Here is an 18,258-nt window from a genome sequence, read left to right as displayed (position 1 = left end):
GTCCCATATACAATGTTAATCCATTTCAAATATTGATGAACATCTATTTATTTTAACATTGTGTTTAATTGGTAAATATACTTTCATGCTAAAGATCATAACAGTTTTCTTGTGCAGAATAAATACAAAGCTTGGATCATATAATATGTTAATACAATATTTAATTAATTGTGTAATATGCAATTAAAAATATAAATCATTTTAAGAACAAACAGCATATTACAATTTTACCAAAACAATCTTACCTTGTATACACAGCAGCACATCTTTTCTGTATTGGACAAATGCCACTACTCCTCCTACTAGAATCACTAGTGACACTGTGATGCCAATTATCAGACCAATAGGGACGGGTTTCTTTTCACACTGCGCGTCAGATGAAGAGGTTCCACTTTTCCTTGTTATTCGCCCTAGTAATTCACAGCTTTAAAATAAAAGCAAGACTGATATATGAAGTTAAAAAGCTGCATACAATGTAATTGAAACAATATACTACTACATTAATCTTTTCACATACATACATGGAAATTGATTAATTAATAAGTGATGTTCTTTTTCTTAAACACAAACCTTCAATAAAGAAGCAAGAGGAAAAGGAAACCTACTCTGTGTGGCGTTGGCAAGAAATAGAAATGCCATCTGAAAATGTGTTGGCAGGGCAGCCCTCACACACAGTGTCAGTCCGATAGGATCCTTAATAGTAAACAATCAAAACAGACAACAATACATTTTTCAGAAGGTTCAGTTTCCAGCAGTTATGAGATGATAGAGGGGAGATTTCCTCAATTTGACTATATTCTTCTACATGAAGAAATGTGTTCTCAAAAAACAGGTTCCTTCTTGTGCATCTATGTCTTTAGACATGCAGAGTTTCTGTATAACTAAAGAATACAGTGCACTATTCTGCGGTCTGAATGTGCTAGTGAACATGAACATAATGTGCATCTTACCGCTCTGTTTGATAAACTGTCCAGGGTTACAGGTGCTGTGTTTCTGACACAGTTTACAGCCCTCTTGATTTGACTCCTCACAGTAATGTCCCTTCATACAAGTACACACTGTGTTTGAGGAGGACATACAGCGCCTCAGAGACTCTAAACCCAGTCCTGTGGGATAATTGAAAATGCTCATGTTCAGTAAATATTACTGTACAGTACAAATAGATCCCAATCACACAGTATCACTGCAGGAGAAGGCAGTCTGCAATGCGGTTTTCAGCACTGCAGCTATGAGACCACAGCAGCAACAGTCCTGCCAAGACCATAATCACCACACAACCACCCTCTCTGAGTTCATTAACAACTGTGTGCTCATCTCACTGCATTACAGGAAACTGAGACTGCTCTACCAAAATGGGTGGGTGGAGCTCTTTCAGCATCCATCAGTACATCTCTTCACACACTGTAATAGTATACTGACCTGCATCACAGATACTGCATGGACGGCATTTATCTAACCCATTAGGCTGGTCAGTGTAGGTCTCATCAACACACGGTATACAGGTGGTGCTGGACAATTCTGTACAGTTGTGTTTAACTCGGTTGCCTAGTGAAGAGAATTAAGATGACAGTCCAGACAGGCAAAACAGATATCTGTAAGTCATCTATTGGTCATCAAGAAGTGCTTGTATGAAATGGCAACTGTGACCAATTAAGCTCAGTAACTAAGATTCACAGGTTGGTCACAGCTGTGATTTGGTCTAGGCCTCAGACAGTTCTCTAACAGAGAGCTCAAATAATAGAAAATGTAGTAGAGCCTGCTGCTCTCCACAACTAGGGTGAAACCACACTCACAACATTGACAGATTTATAAAGGACAGAATACACTTCAATAGCTTAATATATACATTGCATAGACTGCACTCTTATTATTATTTATTTATTAGCAGACGCCCTTTTATTAATCTTACTGCAGTTTAAATAAATTAATATTGTTTAAATTGAACAAAACCCCAAATTCTTTACTTGACCTCCGCTCCATTCCCCACACAGGCCTGGCTTCCTTCTATTTACCTGCGGAGCACATAGGACAGCACTCTCCATTTAAACTGTATTCTGCACGGCCACACCCACTGCACAGTTTACATAGAAAGAGCAGGAACAGTATTGTGTTTACCTGAAAACGGATAAAATGTCAATTATTAAATCACAGTGTTTGTCTGTTTGTATATTCCTACCAAATTCATAAACTATAAGGTTACCTGGATGCAAAATAGAATATATATATATATATATATATATATATATATATATATATATATATATATATATATATAAAAATCATTAAATCATACTCATACTACAGATACCCATGCTATAAGTTATATTAAAGTAAACCAGTGTGCAGAATGAATGAAAATGTGAAGTGCATAAATGTAGAGGTAGTAAATTTAATGTTTTCAAACTATTTATACTATTCTTCTTATGTTCGTATTTCCTTTCTACTTCGAAAGATTTACTAAAAATTCCCGAACAAAATAATTAATAACAATACAATTTATAACAAATAGCTAACAGTATTCAATTAAAAACTACGACTTTCCTTACAGTCCAATGTATGGTTTTAATGTCCAGGGTCATTGTCCAGGGTCTTCTCTTTATTATTATTATTTTTTTATTTCTTGGCAGACGCCCTTATCCAAGGCGACTTACAACATAAGTGCAAACAAAGTGCAAAAATACAGAGAAGTACAAGGCATCAATCATTACAAATTAGCTAAAACAGCAATTCAAAATAATATATTTTACAAATTCCAATTTACAATTTACACAAGTACAGTAAGAGACTTCCTACATCCTGGACGGTGAAAGCTAAGTGGTGTCAAGATGTAGGGTCACAGACGAGGGCAACGGGAAAGGGAGCAAGGAGGAAAACAATCAAGAACGCGAGGAGCATAATAAGCTGAAGTGCTGTCTAGCAGGGATAGAGGACTAATATTACAAGTGCTGTCGGAAGAGATGTGTCTTGAGTAAGCGCCGGAATGAGGTCAAGGACTCTGCTGTTTTGACTTCGGTGGGCAGGTCGTTCCACCACTTAGGGGCCAGGGATGAGAAGGAGCGGCTCTGGAGGAAGGAGAGTGGATCTTTATGATCTGAAGCACACAGGGGGTGGAAATCACAAATTATTATTACTGACAAGTCCACAACATATTTGCCTAATTGGTTTACATATAAAAACATAAAAGCTGAAAGTATAGTTCTAGCTACACATTATCAGACATTGTTTTGGAGTTTGAATGAATCAATTTCCATGGGGTGGCAGTCAAATATTTACAACCCCCCTGCTTTCATTCAGTTCAGTCAACTGCTGTCTTTAGTTTTCTGTAAGACAAATCCACTGTTTCAAATAAAACTCTGGAAATAATAAATATGTATAGTTTAATTAACAATATTAAACTTAATACATCAAAGAATAACATTGTTTTCAAATGCAGAGTGTAAATACATTCAAGTACAAGTGAATGATATGCAATTAAAAAGAGACTGTATACAATTATGGTTAAAATGTAGTCGAAAGGTCTTACAACTAGTTTTCAATTACAATCATCACTAAAGCTCTATTTAATAAAACATATCTTACCCAATAATACTGCTTCTCACAAAATGAAACTTTTGAACAACATTCACAGTGATAAGCTTCGCTTGTAGAGCTGATGGAAACAGCTGACTGTGGAGTGTAATAGAGAAGCTCCCAGCAAACCTTTCACTTTCAATTAAAATAACAAGATTGTTTAGGGTTATATGTATTTTAAATCGAAAATATTGTCTTTAATATTTACCCTACCAATAAAGAATGCCCAGAAAAACCTGCAGCATCTGATTAAGGTAACAAAAGGTGTAAATATTAACCCACTCAGTGATCACACGTATTTCAAATTTCTATCAACTAGTTGCAGTATTGCATGTTTAGCTAACTTCTGTATTTTCCCTTTTCATTCTGTTTTCATTACCTGATTCTTATAAAACATTAACATCAGAACTCACATGAAGTGCATGAGATATGCATGTGTTTATCCTGTGGTATTCATATATTAATTAATGAGGAATCACACCACCTTATTATAAAGTGTAACCCATTTACCTAACCTCCTTTAGCTCTTCCTAGGCTAATCGGATTGCAGGACTACATTCAATAACAAAATGGAAATTAATTGGATTATAAATTATTCTCTATACCAACGTGATTCGCTGTTGTACTTCCACTGCTTTGTGTCAGTTATTTCTTGTTGCCTTTTTCAAGAAATTAGTTAAAATAGACTTACTTTGCCTTTGTTTTACTGTAATGTGTTTGTATAGTGATGACAATTTGGTATTTGAAAGTATTTTTTGTTTGTTTCAGAATAGAACCTAACCTTTACTCAATTGCTGTGAAATACCTGATTCAAATGTACTAATTAAAACATCCAGGTTAAATTTCTAATTAGGCTGCTTTGGGCAGTGGGATATTTTGGTCATATAATAATTTAGATTATATGATTTATCATTATTTTCATGTAGTACTGTGTGAGCGATTTTATTGCAATTTTTGTTTTGTATATCAAATGTGGGCCATTATTCAGAAGACAAGCCGGTAAACCAGAAAAAAATAAATATTTAACTTAACATTTTTAATTTTCTTCCTCCCTTTTGTCAAGAACAAATGTACTGTTCCCTGTAAAACTACCAGTTGATTTAAATTTCCTTCCTAATGAAAGAAGCCATTATTTGATCAAATATTTCCTGATCTGTGCAGGGAAATTCTATACAGAAGTGTCTGCTCTGTTTTCTCTGACATGAAAGTAGAACAGTCAGTGTTCTAACAACACTGTTCTTCAAAAAGGAGGATATTGAACATTTAATTTTTAAATAATGGAAATACTTCTTAAGGTTAACTCAGATTAACTGAATTCAGTGGACTGTAATTTACTTGACTTTGTAGGTGTATGCAATTGAGTTCCTGATTGTATTCAAACACCTCAATCTCTCACCTGAAACTCAAAGGAGCCCGATGCACTTGGACACACAGTGTCACCATCAGAAAAGTGTGTTTTCTGTCATTAGTGTTCAGATTAATTGTTTGCGTAGGCATACTGTAAACCTGCGATATTCAAGCACTTCCACTTCAACAACATTTAAAAAACTAAATAGAGAAGTTTGAAAATCTTACAGCAATCTTACCTTTAGTATGTTTTACAAAGCAGAAACAAAATTTCTATGAGTTTTTTTTTTGTGATACTAGGAAATACCATTTGCATTGCCACACAGTCACACTCCCACTACAATCCTCCTGCCTTAAAACAGTTTGCTCCATCTGTTGGTCTATGAATAAGTAGACAAATACAGAACAGAATGAGGTATTAACAAACAATATTTATTGAATAGAATATTTTCTATATAATCTTAATATGTGAACATATGTGAATATGTGTAACATTAACATAAATACAAAATTGTACAAAATACAAAAAATGTAGAAAATAATAAAATATAATACTAAACTTTGGCTCTGCTGTCTGGTAATTAGTCCAGTCCTCACAATATTATACAATTAGCTTTGGCTATACAATGTAAACATAAACTAAACCTTGACTGAGAGACTAGATGATCACTGTCTTGTTTTAAAATTATGTACGTCTATAAGGAGTGCCATCACACCCATACATTGTCTGGACTGGTCCCCACAGAGGCTGCTGCTGGAAAGCGCAAGTTTCATCTCGTGTATGCGCATATGAACGCATGTTCATGCACGACGCGGTTCTCTTTTCCGAGCTGCAGTTGATAAACACCGTTGCCCATTGGCATTTTTCAAATGTAATAAATAGTTGTATTTCACTCTCACTTTTGTCAGGCACAAAGTCAAAGAACACAGCCCTGGAAGTGGCTGGCAAGCAAGCAAGACACAGACAGACCAAGAGATGCACTGCCAAGCTAGGCTAGTAAGACAGACAGACTAGAGAGAGATGCACGGCAAGCTAGTACATCAACTTAACGTTACTATTATTTGCCGACACAAACTTGGAGAGGAGAGAACACAAGTTTTCCTGATTGCTGCAATTCACTATCATGGTGTTTTTTTTTTTGTTTTGTTTTTCTTTTCATGACCAGAAGATAGTTCCTCTTCATCCTCTCATCGAAGTTGTAAACATTGATGCCCGCTTTGACACGAGGGGGAGGCAGGGCCCTTGCGTAATTTGCGGGGCCCCACGCAACTTGCGTAGTGAGCGTATAGGGCTGCCCGGCTCTGGATGTATTCTATTGTGGGTTGTATTGTGTAAATTGTATCCCTTTGTTTTTTAATATTGTTTTTTGTGTAGAAAGAAAATTTGGTTAATTAAATTATGTATTAGCATGTAATGTTGTAGCCCTGACACTGTGTTTGTTGTCATTTATCCTACTGCCAGGAAACAGGTTGATAAAGACTGACTGTCTGAGAAAACTAAGCTTACCTGGGAGACTGCAGATTTGGATGATTATACAGTGTAGAGGGAGAGCTGGGAAGCCTAAGTGAAGCTAAACTTTCATGGACTCCTTCTGTATTGTGCACAGTAGGAATGAGACTTTAGTACTTTTAATAGAGTTCTTGGGATTGTGGATTTTTGTGTTTTCCTTTTTCTATTTGTCTTCTAGTTTTACTGCTGATACTGGGTGTAAGGAAAATCAAATACCTGCTTGTGTCAATTGTGGGTACCCATGCCTGCAGGTCTGGGGCAGTGGAAAAATTAAGGGTGAGGATGGCGTGGTCTGAGAATGACAGCTAACAATATAGGTTACACTTATTATTCAGTTCCCATTCATTCTGCAATCAATCACTGATGCACACCCCTTTCTCACCACACAGCCAAAAATGCAATACATAGCTTCTCCATGTTCAGTTCAGTACTGCTCTCTGTCCTGTCTGCAGACTCAAGCTGGATTTAACCACCACCGGTATTGCAGAAGCACCAGTCCATCAGTCCCACAATGCTCCAGTCGGTCATTGGCACAATGATGGTGGTGGCAGCTGCAAGTTGAGCTGTCCTCAATTTATGTTGTAAGTCGCCCTGGTTAAGGGCATCTGCCAAGAAATAATAATAACTTTCTTTCATCTGATCTTTGGATTTGGATTAAACTGATTCCCTTGTAACAGGGCTCAGGTATAGGGCAGCAATCAGGGGCTTGGTTGGTTTGGGGGTGGGGATACAAAAAAAAAAAAAGCAGTGGAATAAATCAATTAAATACAAAATCCACAACAAAATAAAACTATAATTCATCATTTTTCCTTATGTCCATAACAAAATTACAAATTGTATTCAACACAAGGACAGTTTGTATAGGCAGGGATAAAAAGGGAGTTAGAAGGAGAGCATTTGTATTTAGGAGTAGCTATTTAAGTTATTAATAAAGTCTCTCCATGAATGTTCCATTGACATACTGGAAAAACTCAGTGAGTGGGTGTTGAAATGTGTCCCAATCACCACTTACAGAAGTTCTCAGTTTTCAAATACAATTTCTAAATATAAGGTTTTGCATGGACAACTTATTTTTTGAGAGACTTATTTTTTATTAAGAGCCAATCTGGCTGGGTGGGTTGTTAACATAGTACAGATCACTGCTGGTGCAGTTGGGGGCCGGCTGAACCCTTTTCATCATACTATAGAAACACCAAAACGACCTGCACGTTCCAAAATATTCCTCATCAACACAGAAGTGTCCATCGTGTTCAGTGCATTGTCACCTGCTTGGCAGCCTTCTTCTATAGCTCATTGTGGATTGTGTTGAGGGGACCTGTCCATATATAGGATCAGCTGACAAAAATATTAAGATCCCGTAGCACACAAGGTGGCACAGGTGAGGATTGGCAATAAGATTACATACTGAAGTTTGTTGAATTCATGCCAGTATATACAAATATACAGGACGGTTACTGTACCTATGCAACACTATACAGTACTTTGGGGACAGTTAAGTTGTTTCTTTTCTTGCTTCAGAACAAGGTGTTAACAGTTGTTGGATGCATCTGTTGCCATTTACAAAAGCATTACCCAAAACATAATAAAAAAAGCCACTTTCAAGTGAAACAAAGTATAAAACAAATACAAGGTGTATATAGAGTGAAATAAAATTAAAATCAGCCAAAAACACAAGCCAGTAAATTAAAACCGTGACACTTCATTCTAAAAGAAAACAAAAAGACAGCATTAACCCAAACCATGAAACAATCAAATCTAAATTGCAAAAGATCCAATTTACAAAAACTGTTCCCCATTTTAAAATACATTTTTAAAAACAACAATCATAAAAATATGAAAATGTTAAAGGTCTAAACCTGCTGCAGTCTATTTATAGACAAAGTTATTCAGTGTTAACTCTATGGATACCATATTTTTAAATTACTAGTCAAGTCTAACAGTAGACAAACCCTTTATTTATGTGACATTAAGCAAGGGAAACTATTTCATTGTTAGGCTTGTGTACATTAAATTTAAACATGCTGTAGTGTGACTTGTGCATGTTTTCACCCTTCTCTGTACACTCAACACCACACTCAATATACTATTATATGAATATCCTTGCCCATCCATATATGGGGTTTCTGGGCTGCACTGACTCACACATTTCAGGTAAAGGATGTTTGTTGGGTGAAGAGTTTGTATTCATTGCAAGAGTTATGTCTCTCCTGCAGTCCAATGAAACACCTGGATTTTATTCTGACTAGAAAGAAAATAAATGAATACATCTGACTTCACACAAACACAAATTATATTCTAGAGAAAAATCATTGCACAGGGGAAATATTTCCAATGTATGCTTCTTATGAATGATAAACACATAGACATTAATTAAATTAAAACATTAAGAGAATGCTAAGAGTTTACATAAAAAGTATTAACAGAAAGTTTTAGATGTTTGTTTCTCACCTACCTCCACAAGTTGCACAGGTTCAATGGTAACTTCCAGAAGGTCTCTACATATTTTTTTCACCTGAAAAATATGAATAAAAATGTTTATTAAAAAAGGCAGGTTGTGTAGTTTTGATGTAGATTGTTTAGTTCCACATGACATAAGCATTAGAGCAGATTAAACAACGAACATCCTGACATCCTAAACTATGCTCATAAAGCTTTTTTAACTATATAAACCATTTATTTTTAAATTCTTGTGGGAACAGATCCCGTCCCATAGGCTTCACTATTAATTTATTTCAGATTTTGACAATGTTGACAGCTATTTATTTTAAAATTGTGCTTCTTTAATAAATATAATTTAAAGGTCTGTATAATACAAAATATATTAATATAATATTTAATGTAATACACTATTAAGAATATAAATAAAAGATCATAAATATACAGTGCAAGTATAATTTTACGAATAGAATCTTACCTTTCATACAGGGCAGCTTTTTTCCCTTGTATTGGACAAATAATGTTATTACTACTGCTACTACTACTACTACTGCAAGTGGCACTATGATGCCAAGTGTCACAGCAACAGGTCTCACTTGACACTTCGCGTCAGATGAAGGGGTTCCACGTTTCCTTGTTATTAGTCCCAGGAATTCACAGCTTTAAAATAAGAGCAAGGTGGATACATCAAATTAATAAAACTGCATTAAAATATTTTGAGAAATATACTACTATACAATATATTACTAAACAATATATTGTATTTCTCACACGTTACTTTAAGTCATATTGTTATTTTTCTAAAAGAAACTTTCAATAAAGAAGCAAGAGGAAAAGGAAACATACTCTGTATGATTTTGGCATGAAATAAAGCCATCAGAAAATGTGTTGGCAGGGCAGCCCTCACACACAGTGTCAGTCCGATAGGATCCTTCACAGTAAATAAAACATTCCATTAACATACACAAAATAAACTAATATTTTTCAGAGGGTTCAATTTCCAGCAATTATGGATATTTGACCACCTTCTTCAATTGAACTGTAGTGTATTTTTGCACTTTGTATTGCTCTTATGTTTTGTAAGTTGCCCTGAATAATATGAACAGATCTATTTTTTCAGACAAACAGGATCCTTCTGATAGATTTATGTAATTGGACATCTTTACAACTGTTTAATTAAAGAATACAGTGCTCTATTCTACTGTCTGAATATGCTAGTGAACATGAACATAAAGTGCATCTTACCCTTCTGTTTGATAAACTGTCCAGGGTTACAGGTGCTGTGTTTCTCACACATTTTACAGCCCCCTTGATTTGGCTCCTCACAGTAATGTCCCTTCATACAAGTACACACTGTGTCTGAGGAGGATGTACAGCGCCTCAGAGTCTCTAAACTCAGTCCTGTGGGACAATTAAAGAAAATACTTGCATATAGTAAATATTCTAACTGTACAATATTACTACATCCTAATCATACATTGATTCACAGCAGGAGAAGGCAGTCTGCAAGGGGGATTTCAGCACTGCAACTAGGTGACCACAGCAGCAACTGTCCTGCCAAGACTATAATCAACACACAACCATTTAATTAACAGCTGTGTGCACATCTCACTGCAGGACATTTTTTCAAACATGGGTGGGTGGAGTTCATTCAGCATCTGAAGAGTGGCAGAAATCCAGAGAGATGCACCGCCAAATCAAAAAGTTTTTATTACCAGCAGCTGCATGGAAGAGGTTAAATTCTCAAGAACAGTCATAGAGAAGTTACAAACTACAGGCACTTTTATGCAGACCAGACGGGAGAGAAAGATCATAATGCCCACATGTCTGTCCCATGATGAGTGGTAGTTCGGTTTCTGCCAGACAACTGGAAATCCCATATATGGCTAAACCGGGGAAAATTAAGGCATACGTAATTGTTTAATATAAAGGGGGGATTGTACGATGTATCAAGCCCAAATTACTGGTGAAAACTAGTTCTTATCAGACCCTGTTCTTCTAGGTATCAGGGTTGAACTATAGCACAGTACTGTAGCACAGTAAGACCGTGACCTTGTTCACTCAGACATACAGGGAAAGAAATGCAACTCTTCAGTCCCTCCTTTCGGTACAGCGAAAGAAATGAGCTAAAAACCGAAAACTCCCCACCCCCATACTACGTCTATCTCTAACCCTGTAGTCATAGGGTGTATATCAGTAAGGCTATGTGTATGCAGTTACCTGATATGTTTGGTGAAGTGTAAGTGGGTGCTGATTGGTGCAGATCAAAGGCCATAATATAGTAATGGAAAGTGTGGGTTATAAATACGAGGGTTGTAATAGGGTGTGGTTATTTCTTACAGTCTGAAACAACTATTATAGGACACTACAACAGAAATGCGATTCTTCAGCATCCATCAGGACAACATCTCTTCACACATTGTAGTAGTATACTCACCTGCATCACAGACACTACACACCCGGCATTTATCTAACCCATTAGGCTGGTCAGTGAAGGTTTCATCACCACAAGGTACACAGGAGGTGCTGGAGAAGTCTGTACAGTGGCGGTGAACTCTACTGCCTAGTGATGAGGATTAAGATGACCAGTCCAGTCAGAACAACACACTGCACTGACATGACAACAAACACTGTACAGCACGACTGACATGGAAAGAACAGGCCACCAAGATTGACTGAAGTTTAGAAAGACAAGCACAATAGATACAGTATCTGTAAGCCATCAATCAGTCATCACGAAGTGTTGCATCAAATGGCAACTGTGACCAATTAAGAGCAATAACTAAGATTCACAGCTGTGATTTGGTCTAGGCCTCAAACAGTTCACTTACAGAGAGCTCAGATGTCCGAAATGTAGAAGAGCCTGCTGCTCTCCACAACTAGGGTGGAACTTCACTTACAACATTAAGAGATTTAAAAAGGACAAAATATGCTTCCATAACTTAATATATAAATTTAAGACTGCACACTTACTGCAGTCTAAATAAATTCACAATTATGTTCACTCGACCTCCACTCCATTCCCCACACATGCCTGGCTTCCTTCCATTTACCTGGGGGGCACATAGGACAGCACTCTCCATTTATACTGTATTCTGCACGGCCACACCCACTGCACAGTTTACATAGAAAGAGCAGGAACAGTATTGTCTTTATCTGAAAATAAAGAAATTAGATACAAATAACTTATTTTTAGTATGAAATGCATCCAGTTTGTCATAACATGAACTTTAAAAAAATGCAGAGGTTTTGGGATTCAAAAAGTTACACTGTTCCATACATTCAAAAAAATACAAAATACTGACAGTTGTAGAAAGATACTGATAATTACTTTGAGTTTTGGAATCATTACATTGCAGAAACCTGAATCTTGAGTACATTTTAAATAATGTAAAATCATTGAACCTTTGAGTTTATAATATATATATATATATATATATATATATATATATATATATATATATATATATATATATATATATATATATATATATATTATAAACTCAATGTCCAGTCTCAAATGTTAATCATTAATTGACAAACTATGCTTTCTCAGCTTGGTATATTAAATGTTCTCTTTCACACAGCTGGTCAATTTGTATGGCACTTAATTCCTACCAAATCAACTGATTATAATTCTACCAGTTTTAGGATGCAAAATACAATAAACAAAATTAAATCACACTCTTCCATAAAATGGATAATCGTGATATAATAAGTTTTACTTTACTTTTTAGAACATCTACTAAACCTCCTCAAACAATATAATAAATAAAATGAAATTAGTCACAAACAGCTAATAGTTAAATTTAAATAACAAAAACAAACTTACTTTCCAATATGTGGTTTTAATGTCGAGTGACATTGTCCAGGGTCTTCTCTTCATGATCTGAGGAACTCAGAGCACACAGTGGGGGTAACAGATCTGGTGGAAATCACAAAACATCCAAACAGACAGGTATCCAACACAAAGGATATTTACCTTTCCCCCCTCCCCCCCCACATGTATAAAAACATGAATACATTGGACTTTGAACTCCATGCTCTTAATTTCTATGGAGTGGTAGTTAAATGTTTAGTAACAACCTGTACAGTGCCTTGCAAAAATTATTCACCCCCTTGGCATTTTTCCTATTTTGTTGCCTTACAACCTGGAATAAAAATTTTGGGGGTTTGCATCATTTGATTTACACAACATGCTACCACTTTGAAGAAAAAAAACAGAAAACTTCAGCGTGCATAACTATTCACCCCCCCAAAGTCAATACTTCTTCAAGGCAAAACTGCTCCAGCTCATTCAAGTTGGATGGGTTCCACTGGTTGCACAGCAATCTTAAAGTCATACCACAGATTTGCAATTGGATTGAGGTCTGGGCTTTGACTAGGCCATTCCAAGACATTTAAATGTTTCCCCTTAAACCACACGAGTGTTGCTTTAGCAGTATGCTTACGGTCATTGTCCTGCTGGAAAGTGAACCTCTGTCCCAGTCTCAAATCTCTGGAAGACTAACAGGTTTCCCTCAAGAATTTCCCTGTAATTAGCGCCATCCATCATTCCATCAATTCTGACCAGTTTCCTAGTCCCTGCTGATGAAAAACATCCCACAGCACGATGCCACAGCATGGTGTTCTTGGGGTGATGCGAGGTGCTGGGTTTGCACCAGACATAGCGTTTGCCTTGATGGCCAAAAAGCTCAATTTTAGTCTCATCTGACCAGAGTACCTTCTTCCATATGTTTGTGGAGTCTCCCATATGCCTTTTGGCAAACAGCAAATTTGTTTGCTTTAAGCAAAGGCTTTTTTTCTGGACACTCTTCCATAAAGCCCAGCTCTGTAGAGTGTACAGCTTAAAGTGGTCCTATAGACAGATACTTCAATCTCCGCTGTGGAGCTTTGCAGCTCCTTCATGGTTATCTTTGGTCTCTTTGTTGCCTCTCTGATTAATGCCGTCCTTGCCTGGTCTGTGAGTTTTGGTGGGCTGCCCTCTCTTGGCAGGTTTGTTGTGGTGCCATATTCTTTCAATTTTTCAATAATGGATTTATTGGTGCTCAGTGGGATGGGAACCCTGATCTCTACTTCTCCACAACTTTGTCCCTGACCTGTTTGGAGAGCTCCTTGGTTATCATGGTGCCACTTGTTTGGCGGTGCCACTGCCACTTGCTTGGCGGTGCCACTTGCTTGGCGGTGCCACTTGCTTGACGGTGTTGCAGACTCTGGGGACTTTCAGAACAGGTGTATACACTCACCTAAAGGATTATTAGGAACACCTGTTCAATTTCTCATTAATGCAATTATCTAACCAACCAATCACATGGCAGTTGCTTCAATGCATTTAGGGGTGTGGTCCTGGTCAAGACAATCTCCTGAACTCCAAACTGAATGTCTGAATGGGAAAGAAAGGTGATTTAAGCAATTTTGAGCGTGGCATGGTTGTTGGTGCCAGACGGGCCGGTCTGAGTATTTCACAATCTGCTCAGTTACTGGGATTTTCACGCACAACCATTTCTAGGGTTTACAAAGAATGGTGTGAAAAGGGAAAAACATCCAGTATGCGGCAGTCCTGTGGGCGAAAATGCCTTGTTGATGCTAGAGGTCAGAGGAGAATGGGCCGACTGATTCAAGCTGATAGAAGAGCAACTTTGACTGAAATAAGCACTCGTTACAACCGAGGTATGCAGCAAAGCATTTGTGAAGCCACAACACGTACAACCTTGAGGCGGATGGGCTACAACAGCAGAAGACCCCACCGGGTACCACTCATCTCCACTACAAATAGGAAAAAGAGGCTACAATTTGCACAAGCTCACCAAAATTGGACAGTTGAAGACTGGAGACATTCAGATGGTAGAGTCAGAATTTGGCGTAAACAGAATGAGAACATGGATCCATCATGCCTTGTTACCACTGTGCAGGCTGCTGGTGGTGGTGTAATGGTGTGGGGGATGTTTTCTTGGCACACTTTAGGCCCCTTAGTGTCAATTGGGCATCGTTTAAATGCCACGGCCTACCTGAGCATTGTTTCTGACCATGTCCATGCCATTTTGCTAAATGAGTTTTCTTTGATAAGTTTGTGCTGTGATGTCTGTTTGTGGTTCAGTAATGATCTCCATGAAAGAACCCAAGCCATCAGGGTAGATGGTATGAAATCTGACTTTCTTGAGCTACAAAAAAGGGTTCCACAAGGCTCAATATTAGCTCCATTATTGTTCATCATTTATATAAATAACATCAATGATAATATAAACACTCCAAAAATCACTTATATGCTGATGATATTGTATTCCATTGCTCCCACTATTGAGCATTTTTAAAATTGAAATCCGATTTTTTAGTACTACAGAAAACACTTTCTGATTTTAAGTTTGTGTTTAATGCAAGGAAGACAAAGTGCATGCTCTTTTCTAGTTCACATAATTTAGACCTACATTATTTTGAAATTAGTAATCTCAATGGTATAGTTGAAATAGTTAATTATTTCAAATATCTTGGCATATGGCTCGATGACAAGTTGTCTTTCATGTAACTGAGTTGATAAGAAAACTAAGGTTCAAAATTGGGTTTCTTTTCAGGAACAAAGCCTGCTTAACATCTATTAATAGGAAGAAAATTGTTCAAGCTGCTATGGCGACATTATTTACATGAATGCAGCAGCATCTACACTTAAACCCCTTGATGCTGTATATCATAGTGCACTAAGGTTTATTACTAGTTCTGACTTTAAAACTCACCATTGTTCTTTGTATTTAAAGGTAGACTGGGACTCTTTATATGCTAGAAGGGAGCAGCATATTGTCCTGTTCATGTATAAAGCACTAAAACAAAAACTTCCAATTTCTTTTTTTCATTAATTTCCCATCGAAGTATTAGTTATAAAACAATGTCAACTAATTATATTACACTTTGGTTACCTGCAATTTCTATGCACATAGGGAAGTATGCCTTTATTTATATTGCACCTTATACATGGAATAGATTGCAAGGAACCTTGAGGTTGGATGCTCTGGTGTCTATGGGGTGATTCAGAAGACTGCTTTCAGAGCTTTTTGTTATTAAATGTGATTTTTTTTTTTAAATGTGTATGTATTTTATGTCTGTATATTTGTGTATATATTGTATATGTTTTTTTTTTGCATTGAACTGTAAATGAGACTTTGTTTTTTTTCACTGGAGCAATGCAGGTAAAGTACTTTGCTCAAGGGTACTACAGCATTATCCCCCACCTTGATTGAGCCCACGCCCTCTGCTCCACAATGCAAGAGCCCTAATCACAACTCCACACTGCTGCCCAATATGCACAATAATAAGCTTCACTTGTAGAGAAAACACCACAAGACAATATGCGGATTGAAAACAGCTGTCATTGTACTTTAATAGAGAAGCAAAGTTTTCACTTTCTTTTAACCATGTCCACTCTTGACTATCTTTGCCAGTTTGTTCCTCTCTCTATATTTGTGCACATATCTCCACAATGGTAAATGACACAAACATCAGCCATACATAAAATTAATCCTCATAATATGGGTCTTCAGAAAAACTACTTTACATCATCAGACTCAATTTGTATTTCACAGATATCAAAAATCACCAAAACAATGTATTTATTAGTTGAAAACATTTTTTTAAGTGTTGACGTTTGTTTCACAGTTGTAATTTATAGCTGATCTGATCTCCAATAGTTTCTGTATTTTCACACTGCAATTCTGTATTTGAGCTGACATTGTGACCTCAAATACCGTGGCTCTTGCAAAGTGTAAATCTCACTGTCCTTTTCTTTTAACTTCGCTTCTCTTGAAGTTACAGACTGTGAAATAATTAACCTGTCTTCCGAAGTCTACTATGTACAACACACTGGTGTAAATCATAGGATTGTTTTCTCTTTTAAAGGTCCAAGTAGCTGATTCATTTTGAAAGTGAAAGCGAATAATAGTTTAAAAAATTAGAACAAATCCCTAATAAATATATATCAAAGCCTATATCAAAATTATACTATTACATAAATGATGTTACTTGTTCAGTCACTAAACTTGTATTAATCATTTGTGTAATGCAGTCAATCCTCATTATAAAGCCTGGTGCCACAATTGGAGATTCAGTGGTTTTAAATACACCAACACACAATAATTCTCATATACTGAACTGGGGCATAAAACTTTGTTGAACAAATGTCGTGTTGTTTTTGTTCTGTTCACACAGAGAAATAAGAAAGTGAAAAAACAAACAAAATAATAAAACCTGTTGTCTTTCCATAGTTCAGTAATGACGTGAGGTGTTCTTTTGTTAATTGGCTCGCCAAGAGAGTCTCAGTCTGAGAACTAGAGACATCCCAGGAGTGAAAGAAAGAACAGGACGAGCTGACTAATAGCCCCTTTTACAAAAGTAAAAGTATCTGTATTTGGCAGGGTGCTGCCCCACTGTGGCATTTGTTAACAATGTTTTAAATTGTAGCTTCCCGGGTCACGTCACAATCTGACTGTCTACTCCCGCACCTAAAGCACAGCTCCGGCACTTATGACATGAGAAGTGCGCTCAGCTCGGGTGTGTGGGTGTATGTAGTCAATAATTCAGTTTTCTAGATCGATCAAAATTGTTGTTTCCTTCATTTTTACGGTGTACATGTGTTTCACTTCCACTCATTTCGTGCTGCGATGACGGTGTTTCTGATAAGAAGTCAGATGCTCTTCTGCTTTGAATGTGTGTAGGAGGTTATGAAAAGCGTACATTTTAAAGTGTCTTCAACTGGTTTTATTTAAGTGTTTTATATTTTGTGTGAGTATAAAACCCATTTAAAGCATTTCACATGTATAAAACAACATATTGTTCACTAAAACCAAGAAAAATGTATGTATTTCCTTATAGTTTCACATTGTTGCCGCGTCTTCAACTGAAGTTGTTCAACTAAACAGAAGAACGACAATAACGTTAACATAACTCAATACCATATGCCGTCACACGTAGCCCTGATAAACAAACAAAACATCTCGGTACCTCTCAACGGAGTTTTAGTTAGTAAATGCCGGTCTGTGTTGTCTTCCGTAAAACTGTCCAGAGTCGACCTGCTGCTCTCCGGAACTCTACTTTCGGTTTCTCATGTCAGTGGTGTGATCGCCGCTCTACCACAATGATAAAAATACTTCTGTGAGGCATTGTGGTGGGTACAAATGTAATGATAATGTGGTATCCAAACTGCAACAGTATTATTCCTGTTTACAGTATTTTGGTATTATCGGATTATTAGTTTCATATTCAGTTGTTTTTGGTTCGGAATACATCGATAGGGGCATCTGCTTATTAGGATTATGGTCAAAGTTTGATTTTGAATCGTAGAATACACCCATGTGTTCCTACAGTATAGTTTTTATCTTTAAATATCCGCTTCTCTCGATCCCAGATGCACC

At 36.8% G+C, this 18,258-nt stretch overlaps 2 protein-coding genes across 4 annotated transcripts in view; both read right to left on the bottom strand.

The window, feature by feature from the left end:
* LOC136714055 (tumor necrosis factor receptor superfamily member 14) overlaps positions 1-2,627 on the bottom strand; it is a 42,548-nt gene extending 39,921 nt beyond the window's left edge. Inside the window, exons 1-2 of the mRNA XM_066691365.1 lie at positions 2,547-2,627; positions 2,013-2,115 (exon numbers count right to left, since the gene is read on the bottom strand). Coding sequence (XP_066547462.1) covers positions 2,013-2,115; positions 2,547-2,579 — 136 coding nt within the window. The 5' untranslated portion in view covers positions 2,580-2,627. The remainder of the gene's footprint in view (positions 1-2,012; positions 2,116-2,546) is intronic.
* Positions 2,628-5,328: 2,701 nt separating this feature from the next.
* Positions 5,329-17,957, bottom strand: LOC136714054 (tumor necrosis factor receptor superfamily member 14). 3 transcript variants are annotated; one of them, XM_066691361.1, is made up of 9 exons: positions 17,849-17,957; positions 12,696-12,788; positions 11,917-12,019; positions 11,301-11,426; positions 10,109-10,264; positions 9,710-9,794; positions 9,342-9,523; positions 8,880-8,939; positions 5,329-8,669 (listed from the first exon to the last, which is right to left on the bottom strand). In XM_066691361.1, exons 2-8 carry the CDS (start codon positions 12,747-12,749, stop codon positions 8,923-8,925), a joined length of 723 nt encoding a protein of 240 aa, XP_066547458.1. In that variant the 5' UTR covers positions 12,750-12,788; positions 17,849-17,957; the 3' UTR covers positions 5,329-8,669; positions 8,880-8,922. The 3 variants fall into 3 exon arrangements, with proteins under 3 accessions (XP_066547458.1, XP_066547457.1, XP_066547459.1); XM_066691360.1 differs by having other exon boundaries at positions 5,329-8,939; XM_066691362.1 differs by having other exon boundaries at positions 5,329-8,939; positions 12,696-12,752; positions 17,849-17,954.
* Positions 17,958-18,258: the final 301 nt, after the last annotated feature.

Source organism: Amia ocellicauda, chromosome 18 (genome assembly GCF_036373705.1).
Source record: "Amia ocellicauda isolate fAmiCal2 chromosome 18, fAmiCal2.hap1, whole genome shotgun sequence".
Lineage (NCBI taxonomy): Eukaryota > Metazoa > Chordata > Actinopteri > Amiiformes > Amiidae > Amia > Amia ocellicauda.
This window is presented reverse-complemented; position numbering and strand designations above follow the sequence as displayed.

What these genes read in the sequence shown, in the direction of transcription:
- LOC136714054 (XM_066691360.1), bottom strand. Translation starts at nt 12,749, where the DNA reads ATGAAGAGAAGACCCTGGACAATGTCACTCGACATTAAAACCACATAT. An exon ending in TTAAAACCACATATTGGAAA is followed by an intron (nt 12,020 to 12,695) that starts GTAAGTTTGTTT and finishes CTTTATTTTCAG; the next exon opens with ATAAAGACAATACTGTTCCT. An exon ending in ACAGTTTATCAAACAGAAGG is followed by an intron (nt 9,795 to 10,108) that starts GTAAGATGCACT and finishes TTTACTGTGAAG; the next exon opens with GATCCTATCGGACTGACACT.